This window comes from Carassius auratus, unplaced genomic scaffold (genome assembly GCF_003368295.1).
Source record: "Carassius auratus strain Wakin unplaced genomic scaffold, ASM336829v1 scaf_tig00007466, whole genome shotgun sequence".
Taxonomy (NCBI): domain Eukaryota; kingdom Metazoa; phylum Chordata; class Actinopteri; order Cypriniformes; family Cyprinidae; genus Carassius; species Carassius auratus.
In genome coordinates, this window is record NW_020523853.1 from 31,653 (window position 1) to 55,708 (window position 24,056).

The 24,056-nt window shown below is 39.6% G+C and overlaps 2 protein-coding genes across 2 annotated transcripts; one reads left to right on the plus strand and one right to left on the minus strand.

Annotated features, from left to right (window-relative positions):
- Window positions 1–996: 996 nt before the first annotated feature.
- Window positions 997–14,984, minus strand: LOC113071502 (glycogen synthase kinase-3 beta-like). Its single transcript, XM_026244849.1, has 10 exons — window positions 14,610–14,984; window positions 10,948–11,135; window positions 9,372–9,455; window positions 9,130–9,240; window positions 8,875–9,005; window positions 8,156–8,360; window positions 7,981–8,076; window positions 4,869–5,055; window positions 1,668–1,745; window positions 997–1,545 (listed from the first exon to the last, which is right to left on the minus strand). Exons 1-10 carry the CDS (start codon window positions 14,782–14,784, stop codon window positions 1,478–1,480), a joined length of 1,323 nt encoding a protein of 440 aa, XP_026100634.1. The 5' UTR covers window positions 14,785–14,984; the 3' UTR covers window positions 997–1,477.
- A 1,731-nt stretch (window positions 14,985–16,715) lies between these two features.
- On the plus strand, window positions 16,716–23,900 carry LOC113071503 (zinc finger protein 574-like). Its single transcript, XM_026244850.1, is given in 11 exon segments — window positions 16,716–17,027; window positions 17,140–17,374; window positions 18,226–18,596; window positions 18,859–19,019; window positions 19,353–19,460; window positions 19,735–19,798; window positions 19,801–20,518; window positions 20,621–20,747; window positions 21,633–22,506; window positions 22,509–23,203; window positions 23,421–23,900. Coding segments are annotated over 9 exon segments (3,162 nt in total). The 5' UTR covers window positions 16,716–17,027; window positions 17,140–17,374; window positions 18,226–18,343; the 3' UTR covers window positions 23,583–23,900.
- Window positions 23,901–24,056: the final 156 nt, after the last annotated feature.

Sequence of the window (24,056 nt, forward strand, 5' to 3'; positions counted from 1 at the left end):
TGACTGATGGGCCAAGCAGCCTGTGTGTGGTAGTGTGCACCTGCCCTCTCCAGAACATTCCATCAGACGATATTCCAGAGTTGAGATATGAACGTTACACCAAATGACATCATCGCACACACAAACCCCTCCCCCATCAGATTGTTAAAACCAGAATCAGACAGCAATACAATAAATAAAAGGATCAGAATTAACACTGATGAGGAGGGGGAAGGGTGGGCAGGCAGGAGGGTGAGCGGGCGGACGACGAGAGAGAGAGAGAGAGTAAGAGACAGAGAGATCAGGTAAAAACTCAATTTTGTTCAGTTTCGTCTTTCTCCCCGGATGCAGGATGAGGTTGGATGAAATGTTATATACAGTTGTGTTTTGATGGGATAGGAGGATGGAAAGAGGGAGGGGCAAGAGAGAGAGAAAGAGATCGAGAGATCTAATTACAAGGACAACAGAATAACAATAACAAAATAAAAGGATCATGGCATTTACATATTAGCAATGAGAGAGGAGGAAATAGGAAGGATGGAAGAAGGGAAAGACAAACAGCTCCAGTCTCATTTGCTAAGTGTTCAAGGTGTGTGTGTGTGTGTGGGCTCATGTATCAATGTGTCTTTTGGATGTGCATCCACTAAATCCACATTTAAATGGCAATGCCGATGTATATAAACACACACACACACGGCGTACACTCTGTAATACATAACTGTAATCAATTAAAACAGCTAACACAGCTATTGATGGGACTGACCTACCAGTTATGTGTGTGCATGCACAAAAACAAAGAATAGTGAGCACGTTTTTATAATGAAACGTACAAAAGACCCAGATAAACCCTGCCTCAACTTCTCCAAATATCTAAATATTCTCCGTAAAAGAAATTAAAACACAAGAGTGTGCAGTGATCACTTAAAATTGACATTCGCACATTTTAAGACACCCATTTTCATCTCCGTTAGGAGAAAAAGCACATCTCGACGCACAAACAGTGACATCTCACGCTCGCTGCTTCATAAAAACACATCGCAGTCCTTGCTTCTGCACAAGAACTCCTAAAGAAAGCTAAAATGTATTACGTTAAGAACAAAATGACATTTAAATGAGCTTGACATCTCATATCATTGTTTAAAGGTCAAATGGGTGGCACCAGAGGCAGAGAGCAGTAACTGTGCGGTGCTCTTCCTGCCACTAGGGGCCACGTGTGCCCTAAGCGGCCCTTCACAGACTTTAAACCTAAATATGACAGTCATCATATAAAAAAAAAACTAAATCACCCTCATTATCTCCTCCTGTGATGATTGATGTAATTAATCTGGGCATCACACACTTCTTCCATCATGGGAGAACATGACCACACATAACACGAGATGACAAGAGCGTGTTTGTGAGAGAGACTGTTTGGAGCTGCTTTTGGAAGGAGAGAGGAATGAGAAAGAAGGGATGAGGAGAGAGGGCCGAGAAAGTCGCAGTAATGCCAAGGTAACAATTAGGTGTTGTTGCTCAGGGGTCCCGGTGCGGAGCTAGACTGGACTGGACCGTCTGAACCGCTGCCCTCTGCAAGACACACATACATAACATGGAGTTAAAAATACTGCAGGCCATGTGGATTCACAAATTCATACGGATTGACAGAAAGGCTAAAGCAAAGGCATTTGGTATGTATGGGCGATCAGTACCGTGTGAGGCAGGTGTCGTCTGCGAGCGAGCATGGGGAGGAATGAGAATGGAGTTCAACTGTGGTTGGATAGACAGCTCTGTGGGGGGGATCAAAGACGACAAAGTTAGCCATCACTATCTAAATGTGTCAAAACCCTAAATAGCTTTTTACTTTCTCGAAATTACAAGCAGCAAAATTAATACCTTCTGAGTTTCCTAAAAGCCAACGTATGATGCACAGGTTTTGACAAGCTCAAGAAAAAGCAAAGTTGAATTACAAAATGTACCAATTAACCCACTATTTGCAGAGCTCCAGACCTCCAAAAAAAAGGATAGGGAACAACTGGCTTTTAAAAGACCCTTTATTTAAGATGGCAAATTACAGCATCACTCAACATAAATGGTGCTGGCATTTTATTGAGTTCACTTTTCTGTATTTAATTTCAAACTCTGCCATCGGTGTAAGTGTGCAGTACATTGTTCCAATAGGCACTAGAAGTATAATACACTGAGTGCACTTCAGCTCATTGAATAGCAAGTTTATAGTACCAGTTATATGTGTCTACTAACATATATATAGACATATACACTAGGGGTGTAACAGTTCACAAAATTCACGGTTCGGTTCGATACGATTCGCTGGTGTCTCGGTTCGGTACGTTTTAGATACAGCAAAAAGAAAAAAATTGGCAGATACATTTCCTTGATTTAAAAAAAATATATTTATTAAAACTAACAACGTATGTTTTTTTGTTTGTTTTTTTTTTACATTGAACAATGATGGAGCTATTCTTTACCCATCTTCTATGTTGTTTTCTTAGCAGCATACTGTATAAAACAAAAACAGCTCCTTATTTAAAAAAAATGAAAATGTTATATTGTTGTAGTAGTTATGAACAAATACAAAGATGTAACTTTTTATATGGAACTCTATAACTCTTTATATTGAGTGTGTTTTTACTCAATTGGTTCTCTATAGGGCTTATGTTTTTTGGAACAAAGCAGGAATTACGGTCTGGCTGAAATGGGCTCGTGAAGGAATATTGTAACGTGGCTAATTACATTAAGCATGTTCTTAAAACCTGCATTTTCCACTAGAGTAAGGCGCTCGCTCACTCAGTACGCGCTGAAGGCTCGTTGCAAAATTACTAAAGGGTCTTTCACACAGGACGCGGTACGCGCGGCGCTGGACCCTGGGCTCAGTGGTGCCCTTCAGATACAACGCGATTTGCGCTGCACTATGCCAAGAGCGAAGTAGGTGGAGTTTTCAAAACTGCCCGTGCATACGTTCTATTTATAACAGTTCTTCTATCTAATAACGTGCAGGCCTGTTAATTGTATCGTACTGCTCAGGAAATTCCTACACAGTACAGTACTAGTCCATTTTGATTTCCGTGCTTGTTTAGATGCCCCGATCGATTGGTAAAGTGCACCCAAACACCAGACCTGTTGGGTTATTGGAGGATCTTCTATTTCTGGTCTGTTAAACGCATTGGCCATTTTGCAACGAGCCTTCAGCGTGTACTGAGTGAGCGAGCGTCTGACTGAGTAGCCTAACATAAACATATAAGCTGGTGTTTTTTTCTTCTTCGGGGGTGTCAGGGGCGTTGCCCGTTACGTAGTTTGGGTTATTGGGCTACCTTGTTGAACGCATATCATTATATTTCAAAAAAATTTTTTCCAAATATAATTAATTAGTCCAAAGAACCGCTGGTTACATAATGCGTACCGCGTACAGAACCGAAAGCCTCGTACCGAACGGTTCAATACGAATACACGTATCGTTACACCCCTAATATACACACACACACACACATATATATATATATTTATATGTGTATATATGTGTGTGTGTGTGTGTGTATATATATATAAATTCATTCCTGTGACGCAACACTGAATTATCAGCAACCATTACTTATATGAGGGTCACATGACCCTCCAGAAATCATTCCAATACGCCGATTTGGTGATCACAAAACATTTCTAATTATCATTGTTGAAAACAGTTTTGCTAAAAAAAATTTTTTAGGCTTCTTTGATAAATAGACAGTTAAAAAGAACAGCATCCATTTGAAATATATATATATATATATATATATATATATATATATATATATATATATATATATACACACACATATATACACTTTTTTTTTTTTTTTTTTTACGCAAGTCATTACTGTCACTTTTGATCATTAAAATGCATCATTACTGAATACATTTTCATTTCTTTACAAAAAATGTAAAAATACTGACCCAAAACAAGCGTAATGGTAATGTATATGGTAATTAATTCATAATTCTAATTGATCAAAAAAGCTTTATTTTAGTTTATATGCAGTAATCAATATAATCTAATCAGATCTCATCAGGATATTTCTGTTGGTGTGCAAGAATGAAAAGTGTAATCTGCTATGATGTTCAAATCGTGAATTAATGACTTAGAAATCAGTTTCAATTACACAAGCTAAAATCTAACATACTTCTTCACTGAGCAGAAGGTCACTTTTGATGAACTGAAAACCACTGGTGTGCTGTATTTACTTTTAGGTACATAAGAATTAAATCAGTATAATTACTGACAATGTGCAGTTAAGTTAAAGACATGTTCACAACTGGAAAAAAGCTTTACAGTAATGAATGGTACACTAACTAAAGGTAACAAATATTTTTTTACTATATATATATATATATATATATATATATATATATATATATATATATATATATATATATATATATATATATATAGAAGGCCAAGCTGCAAGGCTAAAATAAGCAATGCCTAACCTTTTTTTTTAGGAACCTTGATAGCCTCAATTAGGAACAAAATGCTTTTGTTGTTGCATGTAACCACTGTATTCCCATACTGTTTGTGCTGCTATTTAAGTTGCTTAGAATAATCACTTCTTAACAATCCACATGACCAAGAAATGTTTCTTGGGCTGGTCATGCAGATTTGTCTTGTCAATGCTTTTTATATTGCTTTCTATAAAGAACATCTCAGATCAGACACTCAAGATACAATCTGGGGAAACTACTGTATAGGCATTACACAAAATTAGCTCTTTAGATACAAGTACTGCCTCAACACACTAAATTACAAGAGATTTTCTAATGTGTATGAGATAAAAAGACAAATATATAGAAAGAGAGCGCGTGAGCCTCTGACAAGACCGAATCTGAATAGAAGTGGCAGTTCTTTCAGTTGGACTCACCCACAGGGCTGAAGTTGAAGAGTTGGGGAAGTTCTCGCCCATTAGGCAGACGGGCATTGGGCTGGCGCAGCTCATCAAAGAAGGCATGTGCACAGGCCTCCAGCGGAGAGAGCCGCGTCACCGGTGTGTACTCCAACAGACGAGAACACAATGAGATGGCTTCAGGAGGGGTCCTCGGCTTAAACACCTAACACAAACGCACAGAATCACAGGGAAATATAACATCTGACAATTTGAAAAATGAAAGACCAGTTTAAAAAATAATTTTCAGCCTAAACCGTTTCCGAGTGCCAAAATCATTGACTGAAACAGTGGCGTTAAATCAGCGCTGATCTGATGTTTTCAGTTCACAAAACTTCACTAAACTGCATTATGTGTAACATACATTTTTACTTATAACCGTTTTTATTTGAAGTGTTCATTATTAAAGCCGCAGTATGTAAGTTTTGCCTCTGTCTCCATCGCTGTTTGAAAAGTGCAACTGCAGTAATTTTCAGAATTAATTATCTTTACATGAATTGTGCATCTTCATGGCTCCTGAGCACGGATTAGTGCTGCACGATTAATCGAACATGATTAATCGCGATTGTCATGCACATTTAGTGAGTAAAGCTAGTTCTGTGATTAGTAGGGCTGTGTATCACCAGCAAAGTCACGATACGTTACGTATCACGATACAGGACTGCACTGAATTTTACCTCAACAGTAAATTTTGTAAAACACCCGTTTATGAAACACTGCATACTTCAGGGCCAATGCTAACTATAAGCAGTTGACCTCTGCAATATGAAAGGCCTCCATAACTGTACCGCAGTACAATATAGGTTATGGCATATGTTTAATATTTACACTGGGCAGTTCCCTTCCAGGTACCAAATTCTGATTGTTTGCAATTTGTTTTTAAGGCCATAAATAACAATTTACTCATTCTAATAAATTTATATTGTAATGTACTCATATTAATATATATATATATATATATATATATATATAAAACATCTTAACATTGATGGTAGGTTATCATTGCACAAATGAATGCACTCTTTACTATTTAAAAATAAAATGAAAAGATGAGTTCTAAACTTATGCACTGTCTTCTGTATCTTACGCACACACACACACGCTCAGTCACTCACACAGATCACACTTTGCATGCAATCAGACATTCAGGAACAAACTTTTTAGCACTGCCCCGCATATTTTTATAAACTATAAATAGCTTAATCGCTCAAGATCGCTCAACATTATCTTTCGCAACAAGGAGCTGGTAACATCAGTTCCTAAAGGAATTAAAGCCACAGCTTTAATAGAGAAATGCAACAAAACTGAGGTAATTCTCATGTGCACAGCCTCTCTCCTCTCTTTCTCTCTCTCATGTAAATAAACACTTGATGAATTACAATGTTCGGAGAATAGCATATTGAAGTGGAGATTGCTAAATTGCAAGCTAACAGGTGTTTTCAGAAAGCAAGTGTGTTTATAGTGGAAAGAGAGTGCGTGCACAGGGTTGCCAGGTTGACAAAGATAAGTAACACACTTAACAGATATTTCCGTATTGTGCAATGTTTCGGGGATAACATCTCTTTATATAAGGCAACCCCAGTTTTATTCCTTTGCTGCCAGATTAACCCTCGTTGTAGCCTATATATTAAGCTCTATTCATTGTTTTTTTAGAAACCTTGCACTTTTCTACTCAGTTTTAAATGGTGTTATTGTATTCAAATTAAGCACTGTCCACTGCTGTGCACGTGCCACAATATCGATACAGGTTCAGCTGTATCGATATTCGTATTGTCAAATCTCTGTGACGATACATCATCGTATCGATATTTTGAACACAGCCCTAGTGATTAGCAGTAAATCTCAATCACCGGATTTCAGGTGGAGCAGCATTTACTACATAGAGCCGTAGTTCTCTGACAAGCTATGCAAAATTTTTCACGATAATGACAGCTGTTGCGTAGTAACTGCTGCTCCATCAGAGAGCACATAAATATACTACATTTAATAACATGTTTTAACTCCTAATTCACTTCACGTCAATCAAACTCAGTCAAGTCTTTAAAATAAATCCTTCTGTGAGATGATGTGGCTTCTTCAACAATAATTAAGGCACACAATATTTCATTGTTTTCTACGCAATGATTAAGGCTATGTCGATTAGCATTTCATTATAGATATACTTTATTATGATGAAAATTATAATAATATGAACTCCGATAAACCATATATTGCCATAGTTGTGTGTTTATTAGTCACACTGAATCGATGAAAGCAGTTAAATCTTCTGTTTATTCAGCTGCAGCATCAGGGCATATTTGGATTTTCAGCACGAGAGCGCCTTCTTGCCTTTGGACGGAGATTTACTGCTGATCATAGAGCCATGCTTCACTGAAAGACATGCATGACAATCGCAGCTTCGGCCTAATAGCGATTTACTGCCTTTGCGATTTAATTTGTATTAATTGTCTAACGTTTTGAAGTGTATGTGTGGCTGTCAGTCACCGCACCGGTGTGGATATTCACCGCACTTCAGAAGCACAGATTTTGTGTCTTGGAAGTATAAACCAATTAATTAATTTTCACCTGAAAATGTCATCCGAACAAGTAACATGTCTGCCACTTTTGTTCTGACCAAGTGAGAAACAGAAGGAATTACAATAAATTGCACTACCAATGTTGATTAAATCTAACATTTGCGTCGCACATATCACTTCAAACATTTCAAATGTTATTTATTCTTTGCCCTCAAACTGTTATGTTAGCAACATGAGCATTGCATGACTAAATGTATTTTGTGTTTACTAGCATTACCTGTAGATTTCAATTTCTGTACAGTCTAATGGTCATAACATTCGAATTTCATATAAAGAAATTGTTCTTTTAACACAGAGGCATTAATGTTCCTTACAATTGGTTCTATATTAAAAACAAGTCTTGCAGAGGCATACCAGTACCACTCAAATTTAAACACATCATTATTAGTTACCAAAGCAAAAATCTAACTTATTTCGGTGCATCACTAGTTTACCCTTCTATAAAGTCGTAAAATGTTTATTTCTGTGAGATAACAGAATTATTATAGCAAAAAACGTAGCAACAGGTGTTTTACCTTTGTCCAAGGGTGTGCTTTGATTTGTGGGAATTTGAACTCTGTGTAGTTGGGGTTCATCTCTCGGATCTGTTCTCTTGTTGGGGTCCCCAAAACCTGCAGAGAGTGGAAAGAGAATCAAGACCTGTGTCTATGCATACTCTTATAAATACAGCGATGTAGATCTTCCACTCACCTTGATGATCTCCACTAGCTGGTCCACTCCACTGTCACCGGGGAATATGGGCTGTCCCAGAAGCAGCTCTGCTAATACACAGCCAGCTGACCAGATATCAATGTTGGATGTGTAATCCGTGGCTCCGAATATTAGCTCGGGAGCGCGGTAATACCTCGAACAGATGTATGAGACATTGGGCTCCCCACGAATTAACTGTTTTGCACTGTGGAGATCACAAAATAGAGGGTAATAAATATGTTATCAAAAATGCACAAGTAAAAATGATATAGTAGGCTGCACATGAAGGCATACAATTGGCAAACTTACATCATTGCTGAAAAAGAGTTGCATTATCATCATTTTGGAATCAGATCAAGGCTCTTCGAATCTAAATCAAATTGCAAGATTCCCACCCCAGGACACATATGCACACAAGCTTGCCACACGGGCCAAAACTTTCTGTTACTAGGCAGATTGTAGTGTAAAAGCTCCAAAATACTTCAAGCATTATCAAAGAATGAATTAGTGTGACTTCATTTCAAACTAAATTAGAACAAAAGGTTAATTTGCAGAGTTGCCAAAAGCAAGCTTTCTGGCTGGCAAACACCTTTGGACTACCACTACCATTTTGTTATTGAGGGGAAAGTGCAAAGCACATTTATATTCAGATAAACGATGATCTTATACAAGGGTGTGTTTTAAATACATTCCACGCAGAGAAGTGTCAGGACACACACCTGCCAAAGTCACACAGCTTGAGTACCGCTGTGTCTGGGTCCACCAGGAGATTCTGTGGCTTTATGTCTCTATGGCAGACGCCTTGGGAATGAATATATGCCAGACTGCGAAATAACTGATACATATACACCTGAGAAAGAAAGACAGACAGATTGTGGGGAAGTTATGACAAAAGGAGAGAAAGAGATGTTATTGTTTATTGTGCATGCACGTATGAACACAGTAGCAGCAGTCATGACTGGACAAAGACTTACTTTGACATAGATAATGGGGATAATGGTCTTGGACTTGTTGAAGTGGCGTGCCACCCTGTACACAGTTTCTGGTACAAAATCAAGCACCAGATTTAGATACACTTCATCTTTCTGATGGGAGAAAGAGAGAAGGCCAATTAGATTGTTAAACCGAGATAAGCTTCATCAAATATAAATTATTCACGATGAAAAATGAATATAACTTTGATATAAAAACTCAAAGGTCTGAAAAAAAAAAGAACCTTTTCTCCGCTGGAGTAGAAGAAGTAGCGTAGCCTGACAATATTACAGTGGTCCAACTTCCTCATTATCTGTAGCTCACGGTTCTGTGGAGAAAGAAATGATGTGTGAAGGACTGTAAAGTCAGAGCATGAAGATCAAACGTTATTGAATGCATTCATCTGTGAAAGTTTGTTTCTCTGACTGTGCAGCCTATTTAAAACTATTGCTGCATATAGTATATATTTCATTAAATGTATAGCTTGCACAAAAGATGCACAGATCAGCTCAAACATTACCTGATTCTTCTACTACAAATAAATGCTCCACACCGCTTCGTTAAAATAAGCGCCTAGTCTATTTTTGACGGACGCTGTGTCCAAGATAATTGAGGACACATTTCGGATTAGAAAAAAAAAAACGCTACAAATCTTTTATCCTTGTCATTCATAACTAGACTTTTAAGTAAATTAATTTTGTCTGTCCCCTTCAGCACAATAATGTAGGACATAGCAATAAACAACAATAAACACAATCAAACTGGATAAAATAACCATTTAGCAAACTAACATGGCAGAACCACGCAAAAATCTCACTTCAAGGTGGAAGGTCGTGCCTTAAGCCGTCTGTGAGACACTACAAACATTCATGATTCAGTGTTATCACACTCCAAGTGCTTCCATTTACATTTGGCATTAATGTGCGTCTCAAGTCTGAGGTGTGAGATATTGCCATTTAAAGCCTTACTGTGGGGTGCAATTCATTAACATTGGTTGTTAATGCTAAATATTCCAGGCTCACGTTAGTGTAATTTATGGCTCCTACAAATTACTATACAAATGTAAAAAAATCAAGAAAATCAAGTTTTGCAAATAGAATGAGGAGATAAAAAAATACTGTCATCTACCTATAGAAATACACAAATCATGACAGCAATATATTACAGTAACACTACATTACTAATTGTATATTTTATGAATAATAAATGATATATTATTGCAATGTAATATTTAAGTAAAATAACAGTTTGACTGAGAAGTGGATTGATACCCTATTACAACTAAAGTGGATCAAAAAGAGATCAGAGTCAATCTTCAAGCCCAGGTACAACATTAATGCAATTTTTAGCCTTTTTGTTAGCACGGTTCACTTCGGAGTCAATATGATAGAGGTTCAGGTCATCTGAAAATGTGGAGCGCAACATTTCCTCGGGACAGTAGAGCTTGGACAAAACAACTTCATTTAGAGTCCTAAGGCATTGCTTGCAAGTTTGTAGTTTAGAAACATGAAGGGGGTGTTTCAATATGATCTGAAGACTTTTTGTTCTTTTAGCTTTGATATCTAAGCAAAAGCAACATGAGATATTAAATGTTAATCAGTTCAAACTTCAAATCGCAATATGTCAAATAAATAAATAACTAAATAAAAAAATCAACGTGATTGCAGCAGCTCCTAATTTAAAAGACCTGTAGAAAAAACATCTCATGCTGGACTGGGGCAGTATTTTGTCTTGTGTATGCACAGGTTTGATGCATTTTGGGGTATTTTATTATGACTGACATTCCTTTGCACACAAGCAGGAATTCTTCCTCCTCTTACCTTAAACCTCTTATCCTGAAGCACCTTCTTTATGGCCACCATCTCCTGGCTGTCGATGAGTCGAGCCTGGTACACCACTCCAAACGAGCCATTCCCGATCACCTTAATGTCTGTGTACGAGACCTCCTGAGGACGGTCGGGACCCTGCCCTGGTGTGGCTACTACCGTTGTCACCTTCCCACTATCCCCTAAACACACAACAAAAGGGTTTTAACTTTTTTTTTTTTAAACAATAGGACTTTAACTAAAAGACCAGATTGCTCACAAAAATAGAGATTTAAACCACAGCAGTCCATTTTCCCATGTGTGACCTGAATAAATGCAGTTCCCTATTAAACACCACTTTAGTACCGTACTCAATGTGATAAAAAGTACAAATAGAACATTTGACCATTTTCCTTTAAGGTCATGATTTAATTCATGCTTAAAAGGGTTAGTTCACCCCTAGAATTAGAATTCTGTCAACATTTACTCCTCCTCATGTTGTTCCAAACCAATTTGATCATCTCCGGAGCACAAATTTAGGTCATTTTTAATCAAATCTAAGAGCTTTCTGTGCATCCTGCAACAGAATCCAAGTCTGCCGAGACATGATCACTTTACATGATGAACAGATCTATTTTAGGCTTTTATTCACTTAGAAACATTGATCACCTAACATTGTTAACAGCTAAATTTGGTAATGGAAGCTCAAGCACGCTTGCTTGAGGTGCAAGAACCAATGACGTTTGTTCTTGCTAATAGAGCAAGTATGGTTGAGCTTCTATTTATGTTTGCTGATCTGTTTATGTGTTTTTTTATGTTTGTTTTTTTCCCTCTCTTTACGAACATTCTGAAGGATCAAGAGTAAAATGAAATTTCCATTTTGGGGTGAACTAACCACGTAAAAAAAGTAATCGAAAAATACATAGTTTATAGTAATATTTCAGATTTTCTACTAAGCTGTTTTTGTAATATCAAGTGAATTAATACTTTAATTACCATGGTATTACAATTGGTTGGTCTCTAAATAGTGGCTTCAATAACAAAAGCAGAATCATACCACTGAATGTTGAGCAAGTGAAGCGGTTATAAAATGGCACTTCAGTCAATTTCATCTGAATTGTTTTCTCTATTTTTCTGTATTATTCCTTTTGCTCTGGCGTCTGTCAAGAGCACTGGACCAGTGCATAAAGCCACTAAAACAAGCTTACCTAAATATACATTATTAGTGGCAAACTGTTAGTGTCAAGCATTTTAAAGGTTAGTGATCCACTTAGATTTTTCCATCCAAAACAAAAAAAGTTACATTTATTTAATTTCCCTTGTAAAATAATGTAACACCTCTATGATAACAGCAGTTTGACTAAAAATATATATATCTTGGCATGATAAATGTGAGTGTAAATTGTGTTGTATGAGAAGGAAAGCGCTGCTTTGGGACGTCCATGTAGTCATTATATGCTGCAGACATGCTCTCCATGGTAAAAATCACAGGAAAATGATGCTCTGACAGTATTAATTATAATTCTACCATGTAATTTCAGCTGATAAAAACATGAGTAATAGTGTTTCAGCTGGTGAGTGTGGTGATGTAAAAAGAGTCGCATGCACCATTTATGGTTATTTTGTGGTGCTTTGCATGCTTTTAAGCCTGTAATCAACTGTCCTCATTCATTGACAGTGAATGAAGAGTCAATCAGGTTTGCATCGACATGAGAGAGTAAAGCGTGAAATATTCCTCAAAACTACTCCTGCATGACTGAGAGGTTTTTATATTCAAAAGACATGAAGTTAGATCTTTTTGAACTCATCTCTGACCCTCTTATCCAGTACGCTATGCCTGATTGCCAATCTTTTTGACAGGCGTTAATAGCAATCCAACACCTGTGTTTAAATGTGTGTCCAATCACAACAGAAGAACGGGGAGAGCTTATCACTAGGCATAGCAGAAACAACTGTAAGACTGTTTGAACACGGGTGAAGTCTAATAAATCTAACCACATTTCCACCTGTGGCCAAGAGCAGACCTGAATAATGGGGATGTCTGGAGACAAACAGAGCCCTAGTGTGATGTTTTTCCATCAGTTGCTGTCAGTTTAGATTTAGAGAAGGAATGACAGATTCACCTAAACAAAAGCTTTGTTTTATTACACGGCAAAGCTATTATTTACCGGATCAAGGCTGAGCAGACAGTTGTTGTGATGCATGACATAGACAGTTGTTGCTATTGAGAATTTTTCGCCAGAATAGCGCTGCTTTGAGTGGTATGTGAGACAGTGTGGATTGGCGGCCAATTTTTTTTTTTTTTAACCAACCAGTCATGTGACTGAATAATTCTCTCAAAGCAAAAATAAATAAATAAATCACTATATAGCAACTCAAATGATGCTATCGTGAATCTGAAATGCCAAAGCTTGTCATTAAAAAGACTATTATTTTTATTATTATCCTCTTGGATGAGGGAGATGGATTCAGTCACTTTGTCATGCCTTCATTGATCATGTTTATGCCATTTAGTGGCTTTCAGTGATGAACTGAATGAAGATTGTATCACTGCTTCCAGCAAAAGTGTGAATATGAAATTAATATGCAAATAAAAATGTATCAAAATTACACATTATGCAAACTTAATGTTAATGAATAAAATGTATCATGTTTTTGGGCAAGTGAACATGTCAGCGAGGTAATTAACAAAATACTATGCTGAAATTACAAAAACAGCAATGGTTATGTTGCAACTACTGGTTCAAGGTTTCTCATGGGTTACAGTCGGACATCCACCCACTCCATCTACCCTCATTCCTAGTAATAACACCCATCATCATTCCCATGGAAATCCAGCAGACAGCACCAGTGTAGGTGAAGGCTGCTGCGAGCACCTCAGTCACTGGGAATCATTTATAGAGCACCATAAAATGAAGAGGTTTATGCCTCTAGGCTCCTGGTTTTCACAGGAGTAGCCCAACCACAAGTTTACATTTTGTCATTTTCCCTTCATAGGATGCAGTGCTTGAACTCTTTGTGATGATCTGTTAGATTGCGAGTAAGACGGATGGTGGTCGTTTAACATTAAATTGTTAATAATAATAATGTTATAACAGTGATTCTAATATTTTTTCCTTTAAATATATGGACAGGCAAACGTCAATTTGGTCCTTTCTATGTCGAACTACATATTAAAATTATTATTAAAGACATTTCTGATGCGACTCCATGCTTCCAGGGTAGCACATGGTGAAATTATGTAAATCAAAGCAAAATTGAAGATACAGTCTGGTAGATGTTGCCGGTGGGCTAACTGAGCTTTGTTACCAAACGAGCACATCTTCAATAACGCGACGTCTGAACACCTAACAAACCACTAATCATATTCTAAAGAAGGGCTTAAAGTGTTCAAAATGTGATGCCTTGATATCGATCATAAGAGATGCGTTTAGCCAGTGCTCTTATGACGGATTTTCGAGCTAATGTAGAGCAATCAAAGCCCTTGATCCGTCTACAAAAACAAGCTCACGTTAGCTTAGCTAGTTAGCCGCCTAAAGTAGGTTAACGCGATAATGGCAAAATAATGAGACAAATTAATAAACCGCAGGCTACACGGTACAGCACTTCGGCTTTTACTAGTATACTAATATAACATTTATTGGTATTGTCGTGTGATGTCATTGAATGATACTCACTTCCCAGCTTTAGGTTTCCGAAAGCAGACGAACTCCCGCCTGAGGCCTGCGCACCCCCCGTCTTTCCTGAAGAGCTTCCACCGGCGACGGCTGATCCGGCGGCGGCTGCAGCGGCTCCCGGGACCCCCGGAGGCTCAGCAAACGAGCTAGTCCTGGGCCGCCCGCTGCCGCTCATTTCGGGTTGCAAATGTGCCAGAGCGGGGGTAAACTGTGCCTATAGACGGGCCCAGGCGCGTAGTTGATTTGTCAATTTAAACTAGAATAATCGTAAAAAAAATTATAAGATTGCTGAAGTACTCTATCAATAGCAAACTGTGCGCCTCCTCTTTCTTTCTCTGTGGCTGGGCAACTAGAGCTGACGCACAGTGACGCTCTATGCGCATTGTTCTCTGGGTAATGAAGTTCAACAACGCTTTCAAATGCATAGATCCTGCAGCAAGAAAATGACCAGCTTTTATTTATTTTTTTACTGATATTGATCTCAGCCCAGATGCAGTCAATATGGGATTGCACTATATCCTCTAACATCTGGACAACCAGGGAGTTATGCAAGGATCTTGTTTGTGGACTTCCCGGACACCCTTCAGAATAAACTCACACAGCTCTCTGTACCCACTTCCATCTGTCAGTGGATCACCAGCTTCCTGACAGATAGGCAGCAGCTAGTGAGGCTGGGAATACTCACATCCAACACACACACCATCAGCACCGGAGCTCCTCAGGGCTGCATTCTCTCTCCACTGCTATTCTCCCTTTTACTCAAATGACTGCACCTCTAAAGACCCCTTTGTCAAGCTCCTGAAGTTTGCAGACGACACCACAGTCATCGGCCTCATTCAGGACGGTGACGAGTCTTCTTACAGACAAAGAGGTTAAGCAGCTGGCGGTCTGGTGCAGTCACAACAACATGGAGCTCAACACGCACAAAACTGTGGAGATGATCGTGGACTTAAAGAGAAACCCCCTGCTCTCTCCCCATTCATCATCATGAACAGCACTGTGGCTGCAGTGAAGTCATTCAGGTTCCTGGGCAAAACCAACTCTCAGGACCTGAAGTGGGACAGTCACACTGACTCCATTGTGAAAAAGGCCCAGCAGAGGTTGTACTTCCTTCATCAGCTGAAGAAGTTCAACCTGCCATAGGCACAGATGACAGTTTTACTCTGCTGTTATTGAGTTGGTTCTGTGCTCTTCTATAACTGGTCTGGTTTAGGTCAGCCAGGAAATCGGATTTAGGAAGACTCCAATGGATTGTTAGGACTGCAGAAAGGATCATTAGTGTGCACCTGCCCAGTCTTCAGGACTTGTACAACTACAGAGTGAAGAAACGGGCAGGTAACATCATCAAAGACCCCTCTCACCACAGACACAATCTGTTTGCACTTCTCCTCTCAGGCAGATGCTACAGATCTCTGGGCACTGAACATCAGTTTTTTCCCCCATGCCATCTCCAGCTTAAAAAGCTAACATATGAATCATTATCTGTGTCCTGTAATTCTTTGTTCTGTAATTAATTTCCGTAAATCATTCTACATCTTTAATTACTGCTTTCTTATGTATTATGTAAATACATATGCATATTATTATTTATACAGTTCTATATAGAGTAAAAATGCACAAATCTGTACATAAATATAAATATACTGTTCCAGATTCTTTCACATTATTTATTGCTAAGTCTTGCTAAATGTATTATTATTTTTTTGTTCTCATGTCATATTAGTATGTATACATGCATGTTTATATGTACCAGGAGCATTTAAAAAAAAATAAAAAAATTCCTCATGTGTTTGCACACACCTGGCGAATAAAGCTAATTCTGATTCTGAAAGGAGAATGTTTTTAAAAGCCATGCATTGTGTAACCTTAGGGCATAACATACTACAGTAAATAAATAGATAGATAAATAAATACTGAAATTGTTTGACTTCAGATGAAAAGTGTTGTCACACTTGTAAAATCTATTATTTTACAAAACATTTAAATTGACAAAATGTCAATTTACATGATACTCAAAAAGTGTAATGAGTTCAGGAATGGGCTGAGAAAGGAAATATTTTAATATCAATGTCTACCATCTGTGGGCCTAATTATAATCTTTATATTTCAGGGAGATGTACATTTCCTGAATAATTAACAATCTATAATATATACTTAACAATAAACACATGATGTGTTTTGAGATGTTTTATTATTAATGAATTCATTGGTGGTTAAGGACCTTTCCATCAGCAGATGAAGCCTCTCTTTCATACGCTAGTATACAAAAATGCTTCTGTCATCGGACTGTCCATCACAACAGCTAGAGCTTGACTGACAGTCCTTCTAGCCAATCAGCGTGCTACAAAAGCCACACGCGATCCCTCCACGGGGCGGGGCAGCACGCACAGCCCAAGGAACAGAGAGGCCAGACAAACGGTACATTTTCACATCCACCATCGTCTTTACGTCAAAACATTTAACAATCAGTGCGACGCGCTGAATAACACTGGTTCGTTGTGGTGAAAAACGCTTTGTGAACCCCGGAAAGCTTCTGCAGGGACGGCGAGCGGTGCACGAGGGATAGCGCGACCGCAGCGCGCGAGGTGAGGTTCAGAAACGGCCGGGGAAAGAAGGCCTCCCTTCAGCGCTCTTAGACCTGCGGGGAAAAGTGAAGAGCGCCGCCTGACGACCGCCGTACAGCGGGGTGGCTCGCTCAGGAGACAGCGGGGCGCGCCGTAAGCTCTAGCAAAATCTGAAGAGCGCCACCAACTGCTCGCCAAAAGGTGAGCGGCTCGTCTGAAACCCGCTAAAAGCTGTTGTCTGTTTGTACGGATTCCGCCAAGACCAGTGCTAGAAGTTTTGCATGATTCTCGGGTGTATTATCAATCCGTTTGCTTTTACACATGGATCTGTAACGTTACCACATTTGTAATTCCCGTCATATATTCTTGATTTATTCATGAAGAGAAATTATTGAATTGTGGACTCTTTATATCACGGAGCCACCATATGTTACGCACGGACTTCATAATTATGTTTAATGCATAAGTGTCATTGGTTACCGGGTTTAATGTTTTGATATTAATACATTCTGATAGTTTTATCTGATAGTGTTTACAAAAAGTAGGGTCACAGCTGTGAAACCTTATAAAACTAGTACAAATGTCACACACACACACACACACAGTAGGGTTTCATATCTTGTTCCTACTTTGTGTGTGTGACTCCAAGGCCCCCTTTATTCGCTCTTTGTATAATCTCATATTTCAGTTTAAGGTTGTACACCTTTAAGTGTCTTTTAGCAGTTTAATTGTGATTATGTTAATATAACTATATTTAAATATTTTTTTGTGTAATTTTGAAGCACTGTTCTGAGGTGGTCTTATGGCTATTGTATGATTTAATTATACAATTAAAATGAAAATCAAGTGAAATTGTTTTGTCCCATGTCTCAATGATTATACATTATATTTGTAATATATTTATTATATTTGTAATAATTAATGGTCTGTGGGAATCTGTTCCTGAATGATAGGTTATGGTATCCAATATAAGTGTGCAAGGCCAGATAATTTGTCTGGCAATGTTCTGACATATCTGTATTTCTCAAATTGTTGCTTTGCTTTTTTTGCAGGTTATTTTGAGGCTCAGGATTCATATTGAGCATAATAATGCATACTCAACCCAGTGACTGAGACTCCAGCACACCAAGAGATTTCACATCTTAACAAGTTTAGCACTGTACAGTTACCATGAGTGAGGAATATGTGGAGCATCAGTACATGTGCAGTGAGTGCCAGCAGCTCTTCAATACCCTGGAGGAGGTGCTGGTGCATCAGCAGATCCACACCGGAGCAGAGGGGGACGAGGTCGAGGTCCTGCCGAGCCTTGAAGACTGTGATGCTGGGAAGAGCCAGTATCAGTGCCTGGAGTGTGGAGCCATCCTGAGGAACCCGGATGAACTACTGCTGCATCAAGAGCTGCACATGAGAGAGGCAGGCCAGGGTGAGGGCAGTGTTTAATGTATGTGCTATACTAGGGCTATATTTTTTGCATGCTTTGCACAGCTTGTCGGTTAACAATCTCTTTCTATGAGAAAGCGTGCAGGTGATGGAGATTTACCGCTGATTGCAAAACTGGCTTTACTGACAAGATGTGCATTAAATGTCGCATGTGATTCATAATGCAGCTCTATTGTATACTGTGTGTTTAGATGGGGAGTTTTTTTCAAATGCACGTAATCAGCACATGACTGCTTTATTTCCAGAGCTGTGTGAGGTCACAGAGGTGGATGCTGTTGATGCAGAGCTGCCAATCCAGTATCAGTGTTTGGAATGCCTGGCGCTCTTTGACACACCTGAACTGTGGTTGGCTCACAGACAGACACACAATAGAAGCAGCACCCACAGCAGCTTGAGCACTGACACAGTGAGTACATGCGCACACACACACACTGATACACAATGCGTGGTATCCATGCAGATTCTGATTTGCTCTGTTTGTTTTAGATTTGATTCCAGAAATTCTAATATCAGCTAATAACTCTGATAGGGTGACAGAGTAATAATGCAGAGTAATAGAGAAATGTGTATCCATTTAAACAAATCAATTATTAATATCATCAAAACCGTCTACACCGTGATTGCCACTGTGTCTGGTTCTGGAGGTGCTCAACAAACAACTCGTACATACTGCAAAGCAACATATTTATCTTGTGATCTTCTTTTAGCGGTTTCTAACTTAATTGTGGTTCTGTTTCAGGAATATGTTCTTCAGGCAGATGGTTCAATCACTCCGGTTCAGTTGCTCAATGTTCAAAATCTAGTTCTGGATGAACAGAAGGCAGGCCAGATCCTGACCTTAGCCCAGGTCTGTTTACATACACACAGCTGTACACATTACTCACACAAATACATTCTTTAAAGAGGGGTTTGTTTTACACCATGATCTAACTAGGGAGTGTTGGGATAAAGGCTATATTTGATTTTTGTTCATGTCACAGTGGGGTCCTTGGTGGAAGATCAGGTTTTCCCCCTGGAGTTTCTGGAGTTTCAGTGTGACGATGTCTGGGCCTATTTCCACATTGTTAGGATCTTACAGGTCTCATATTTCCAAACTTACTTTTGTTGCCTTTACTTTCCAGGCTCTCCGAGAGCAAGAAACCCCATCTAAAACTGCAGCCCCTTCCAGAACTATGCTAGTATCAGCCACTCTTCCCTGCCTGGCTCCACCTCTGCGATGCTCCGCCTACAGTTCTGCTCTGCCCAAGCCATCGCTGATGGTTCAGCTTCAGCTACTCTCCGCAAAGCCAAACTCCTCACCCCTCTCTTACCTACTGATCCTATCCGGCTGGACAATGGAACGACTTTGAACTTCCTCCCTTCCTCTGGTCAGATGAACACATTAAATAAGGAAAATGAGGAGCTTTTAATTATCCATCCTTATGAGTGTTCTGAGTGTAATCTGCTGTTTAGCTCACCAGAGGATTTCCTTCAGCACCAAGGGGAGCACTTCTTAGGCCAGGACAAAGAGAGTGGGGACACTGGGGTGATGGTGGGGTATGAAGATATTTCTGAGGCTAAGGAAGATGAAGGAAGAAGTGATGGATCCGAAGAGGGCAGCAAAGTTGGCAAACTTATTGCTGGGAGGCGTACATACACTGCCCGCTCCGCTGGTTTGGGTTTGACGCCGTCGCCCAGCAATCTTCAGTGCGAGGAATGCAAAAGAACGTTCACCTCTGCCAATCGGCTTGTGGCACACCTTCGAGTGCATGAACAAGGAACACACGAGTGCCCAGAGTGTGATAAAGTGTTTAAGAAGTTGGTGTCCCTTCAGACTCACATGAGCTCACACTCTGGTGAGGCTCGTTTTCTGTGTGTGGACTGTGGACATGGCTTTACCACAGAAATGACTCTTATGATACACAGGTAATAACAAAGACAAACTGTATTGTCAGACACCAAAACCTGCTCGGGATTTGGGTTCTCTGTCATCAAAACTAAATTTGATCTCCACTTTTCTCGCTTTAGGAAATCCCATACATCTGAGCCCCTGCACAAATGCCCATTTTGTTCCAAAACCTTCACCAACATGACCAAGTTCTTGTACCATCGTCGCACTCACAGACTACGTGAGCCGACCACAGCAGTCTCTCAGGTAATAGTTGATATAATAAGGGAAATTAGCTATGACATCAGTATGATATTGGCTATCAGCTAATATTATAGATTTTGAAATACTTTGAAAATGTATCCGTATTGGTCAATATTTTATATAATATTTCGGATATATATATATATATATATATATATTTTTTTTTTTTTTTTTTTTTACATTTAACAGTATTTGAGTGTTCATGCTCATTTCTTATATTATTACATTTAGAGGCCTTTGCCCTCATCGAAATTAAATGTAATCTTTAAAAACACTAGGGATGCACCAACATTCGATTCTGTCCAATACTGAAATATGATAATTATTTTATCTTTATTTATAATCAATAAATGCCTCATATTAAATTTTTATTTAATATAATTTATTTAAACTTTCAAACTTAAAATCAGTTGTTTAAATAATACAAGGGAATATAGGCATTAAGACATAATAATGCATAATAAAACATAATAAAACAACAATGTTCGTAATGAAAACCAGACATCCATTTTAAGATTGCTAAAGATATTATTTAAAGGTTTTAAATCATTTCAAAGTTCATTTGTATGTAGAAATAGAAAAAAATGGTAATGTACAAAAAAAAATTATATAGAATATTTCCAGACATATTATTGATTCATAAAAAGCACCAATAACTTATTATTATAATAGATTTTTTACATATTTGCACCAAGGTCATGCAATTTAAGAAATCGCAATTTAAAAAAAAAGTGTGTGTACAAGTGCTATAATTTTATCCATACAAATTTCAGAACCTAATAATTGCCAAAAATCCTATTATATACTTTTTTCCTTGGAAGGGAACTGAATGTGAATGTTTAACTAAGAAAGAAAGGTAAGATTAATTCAATCCTCTCCCCTCTGCAGTTTGTACTGGCCCAGCAGTCACCTCTCTCTATCATTCAAAGAGCAAGAGAACGCGAGGCTGCTTGGAAGAAAGAAAGACAAGCCGTGACTATTCCTCCTGTGGAAGATGACAGAAAAGAGTCCAGTGACACAGGTCCTGTGCTCACTGAAGGTATTGCCAGTGGTTTCCCAGTCTTCAGAGTCAACAGAAAATGGCTTCATGCTGAACCTTCGAAAACTGAACAAACCCAAAATGGAGGGGAAATCCAGACAGATGACCCTAACCTTTCAACTGCTGCCAGTGTGGACGGAGGAGGAGAGGAAGAAAGGAAACTTGGGACTCTTGCTGCTGAGGAAGAGCCAAAGTTCCCTTGCTCTATTTGTACAAAAAGATTCTCCTCACAGGTCCGTCTGTTGCGTCATCGCCGAACGACTCATGCAACCGAAAGGCGCTTTAAATGCAACATCTGCGGGAAACCATTCAAGAAGCAGATCCACCTGCGAAACCACCTGCGCACACACACAGGCGAGCGGCCGTTCCAGTGCAGCGTGTGTGGAAAGACCTTTTCCTCTCTTGCAAATCTTTCCCGCCATGGACTTACACACACGGGAGTCCGTCCGTACCGGTGTGACATTTGCCACAAAGCCTTCAGCCAATCGTCAAATCTACGCCAACACCGTCAGCATCTTCACAGCAACACGATGCCCTCACCCTGTCCAGACTGCTCTGCTACTTTTATCCGTCCTGCTAAACTTGTTGCTCACCGTTTTCTTCACCACCCAGGGGCACCGGCACCTTACTCCTGTCCTCACTGTTCCGAGGGGTTCTTGCGCAAGCGTCAGCGAGACCTACATTGCCTGGACGAGCATCCCAACCTGACACAGCCACACGGCATCTCCAGGACTCCCAGGTTAGCAGTCAACAGGGCGCGACGGATAATACAGAGCAACTAACCGCTCCTTCGATGGCAAGACCTAATCTGGATTGCACTGTTTGTGGCAAGAGGTTAAACTCTCCTGCAAATCTCCGCCTGCACCAGCTAAGTCACGGACTTGGGCCCGGCCGGCCACGAGGTTCCAGCTCTGCCACTGGGAAGTCTCACGCCTGTCCGGTCTGTGGAAAACTCTTTGGTTCAGCCTCGAGCGTTACGCTACATCAGAGAGTACACACCGGTGAGCGTCCGTATCCTTGTGCGATCTGCGGAAAACGGTTTCGCCAGAACACACACCTGCGGGAGCACCTTCGCACGCATTCGGGCGAGCGTCCGTTCCGGTGCGAGTTCTGCGATAAGGGCTTTGTGCAGAGCATGCATCTGGCAGAACACCGGCGTACACACACGGGCGAGCGGCCACATGCTTGCGGTGAATGTGGAAAGACCTTCAAGACGGTTTCGAACCTCAGGAACCATCGTAAGATCCACACTCGCACCCAAAAGCAACAAGAGCCAGAACACGACACAGAAGCAGTGATCGCAGAATGTAACACAGCAACCGTTGCTGTTCTGGAAGCTTCTGAGATGGACCTGGGAGCCACGGCACCAGCCTTCTGCCAGCAAGAGGTCTTTCAAATACAGACTTCCAACCTAACACAGGTAGGAAGCTGTCACTTTTGTGTGCTATAGCTCAGAATTTAGATTCCGAGGTGTTTATAATCAAAAATCTACTGCAAAGGTTGGAAAAATAAAAGGGAATCGAATCCAATTTTTTTGTAAGACGCCCTACTGTGTGAGTTTGGGTCTTTGCTAGTTCTGCATATACATTTTTGGTGCAAAGAATAATGGTTTATATATTTTTTTTTCAACCTTTCAGACTCCGGGGACTCCCACTATCATGTGTAACGAGTTTGGAGAGACTATAGCCATCATTGAGACAAGCGGAGACCTGGCAGAGGCCATCGAGCTGTACCACACGGCACTGGAGAGTGGCATCAGCATGGAGGCCATCACTGTGGACAGCCTGCAGTTAATGTGAGAGAAGTGAAGAACAGTGCTGCATTCCTGTGGCCATCATCTTGGAGATTTGAAGATTGTGATTAAAAGAAGCACGTAAGTGATGTCAGATGGGTCAGGACAAGTGTAGAAAAAAAAAACAGGGGTCAGGACAAGTGTAGAAAAAAAAACAGGGTATTCATTTCAATTTAAGTCATTGAACGTGTGAACATGCGTACCTCAAATAGCCACTCCAGTCCATCCTCTCAGATATTTTTCAGCCTTATTTTCAGAGGGCTGATTTTAGAGGATTCATGTGACAGCATCTGATCTGTGTTAAGATGGCTTACAGTCTGTCTTACGATGACACTTCGTGACACTCTTGTTGTGACATTTGGACAGAGCCGGATGGAGAGTATAAAGGGTATAAGAATTACACTCATGCACAGTAATGATTTCCAGTTAACATTGTAACCTTCAGTTGTTGCAAAGAGGTAGTTTAAGGGCATTGACCTGA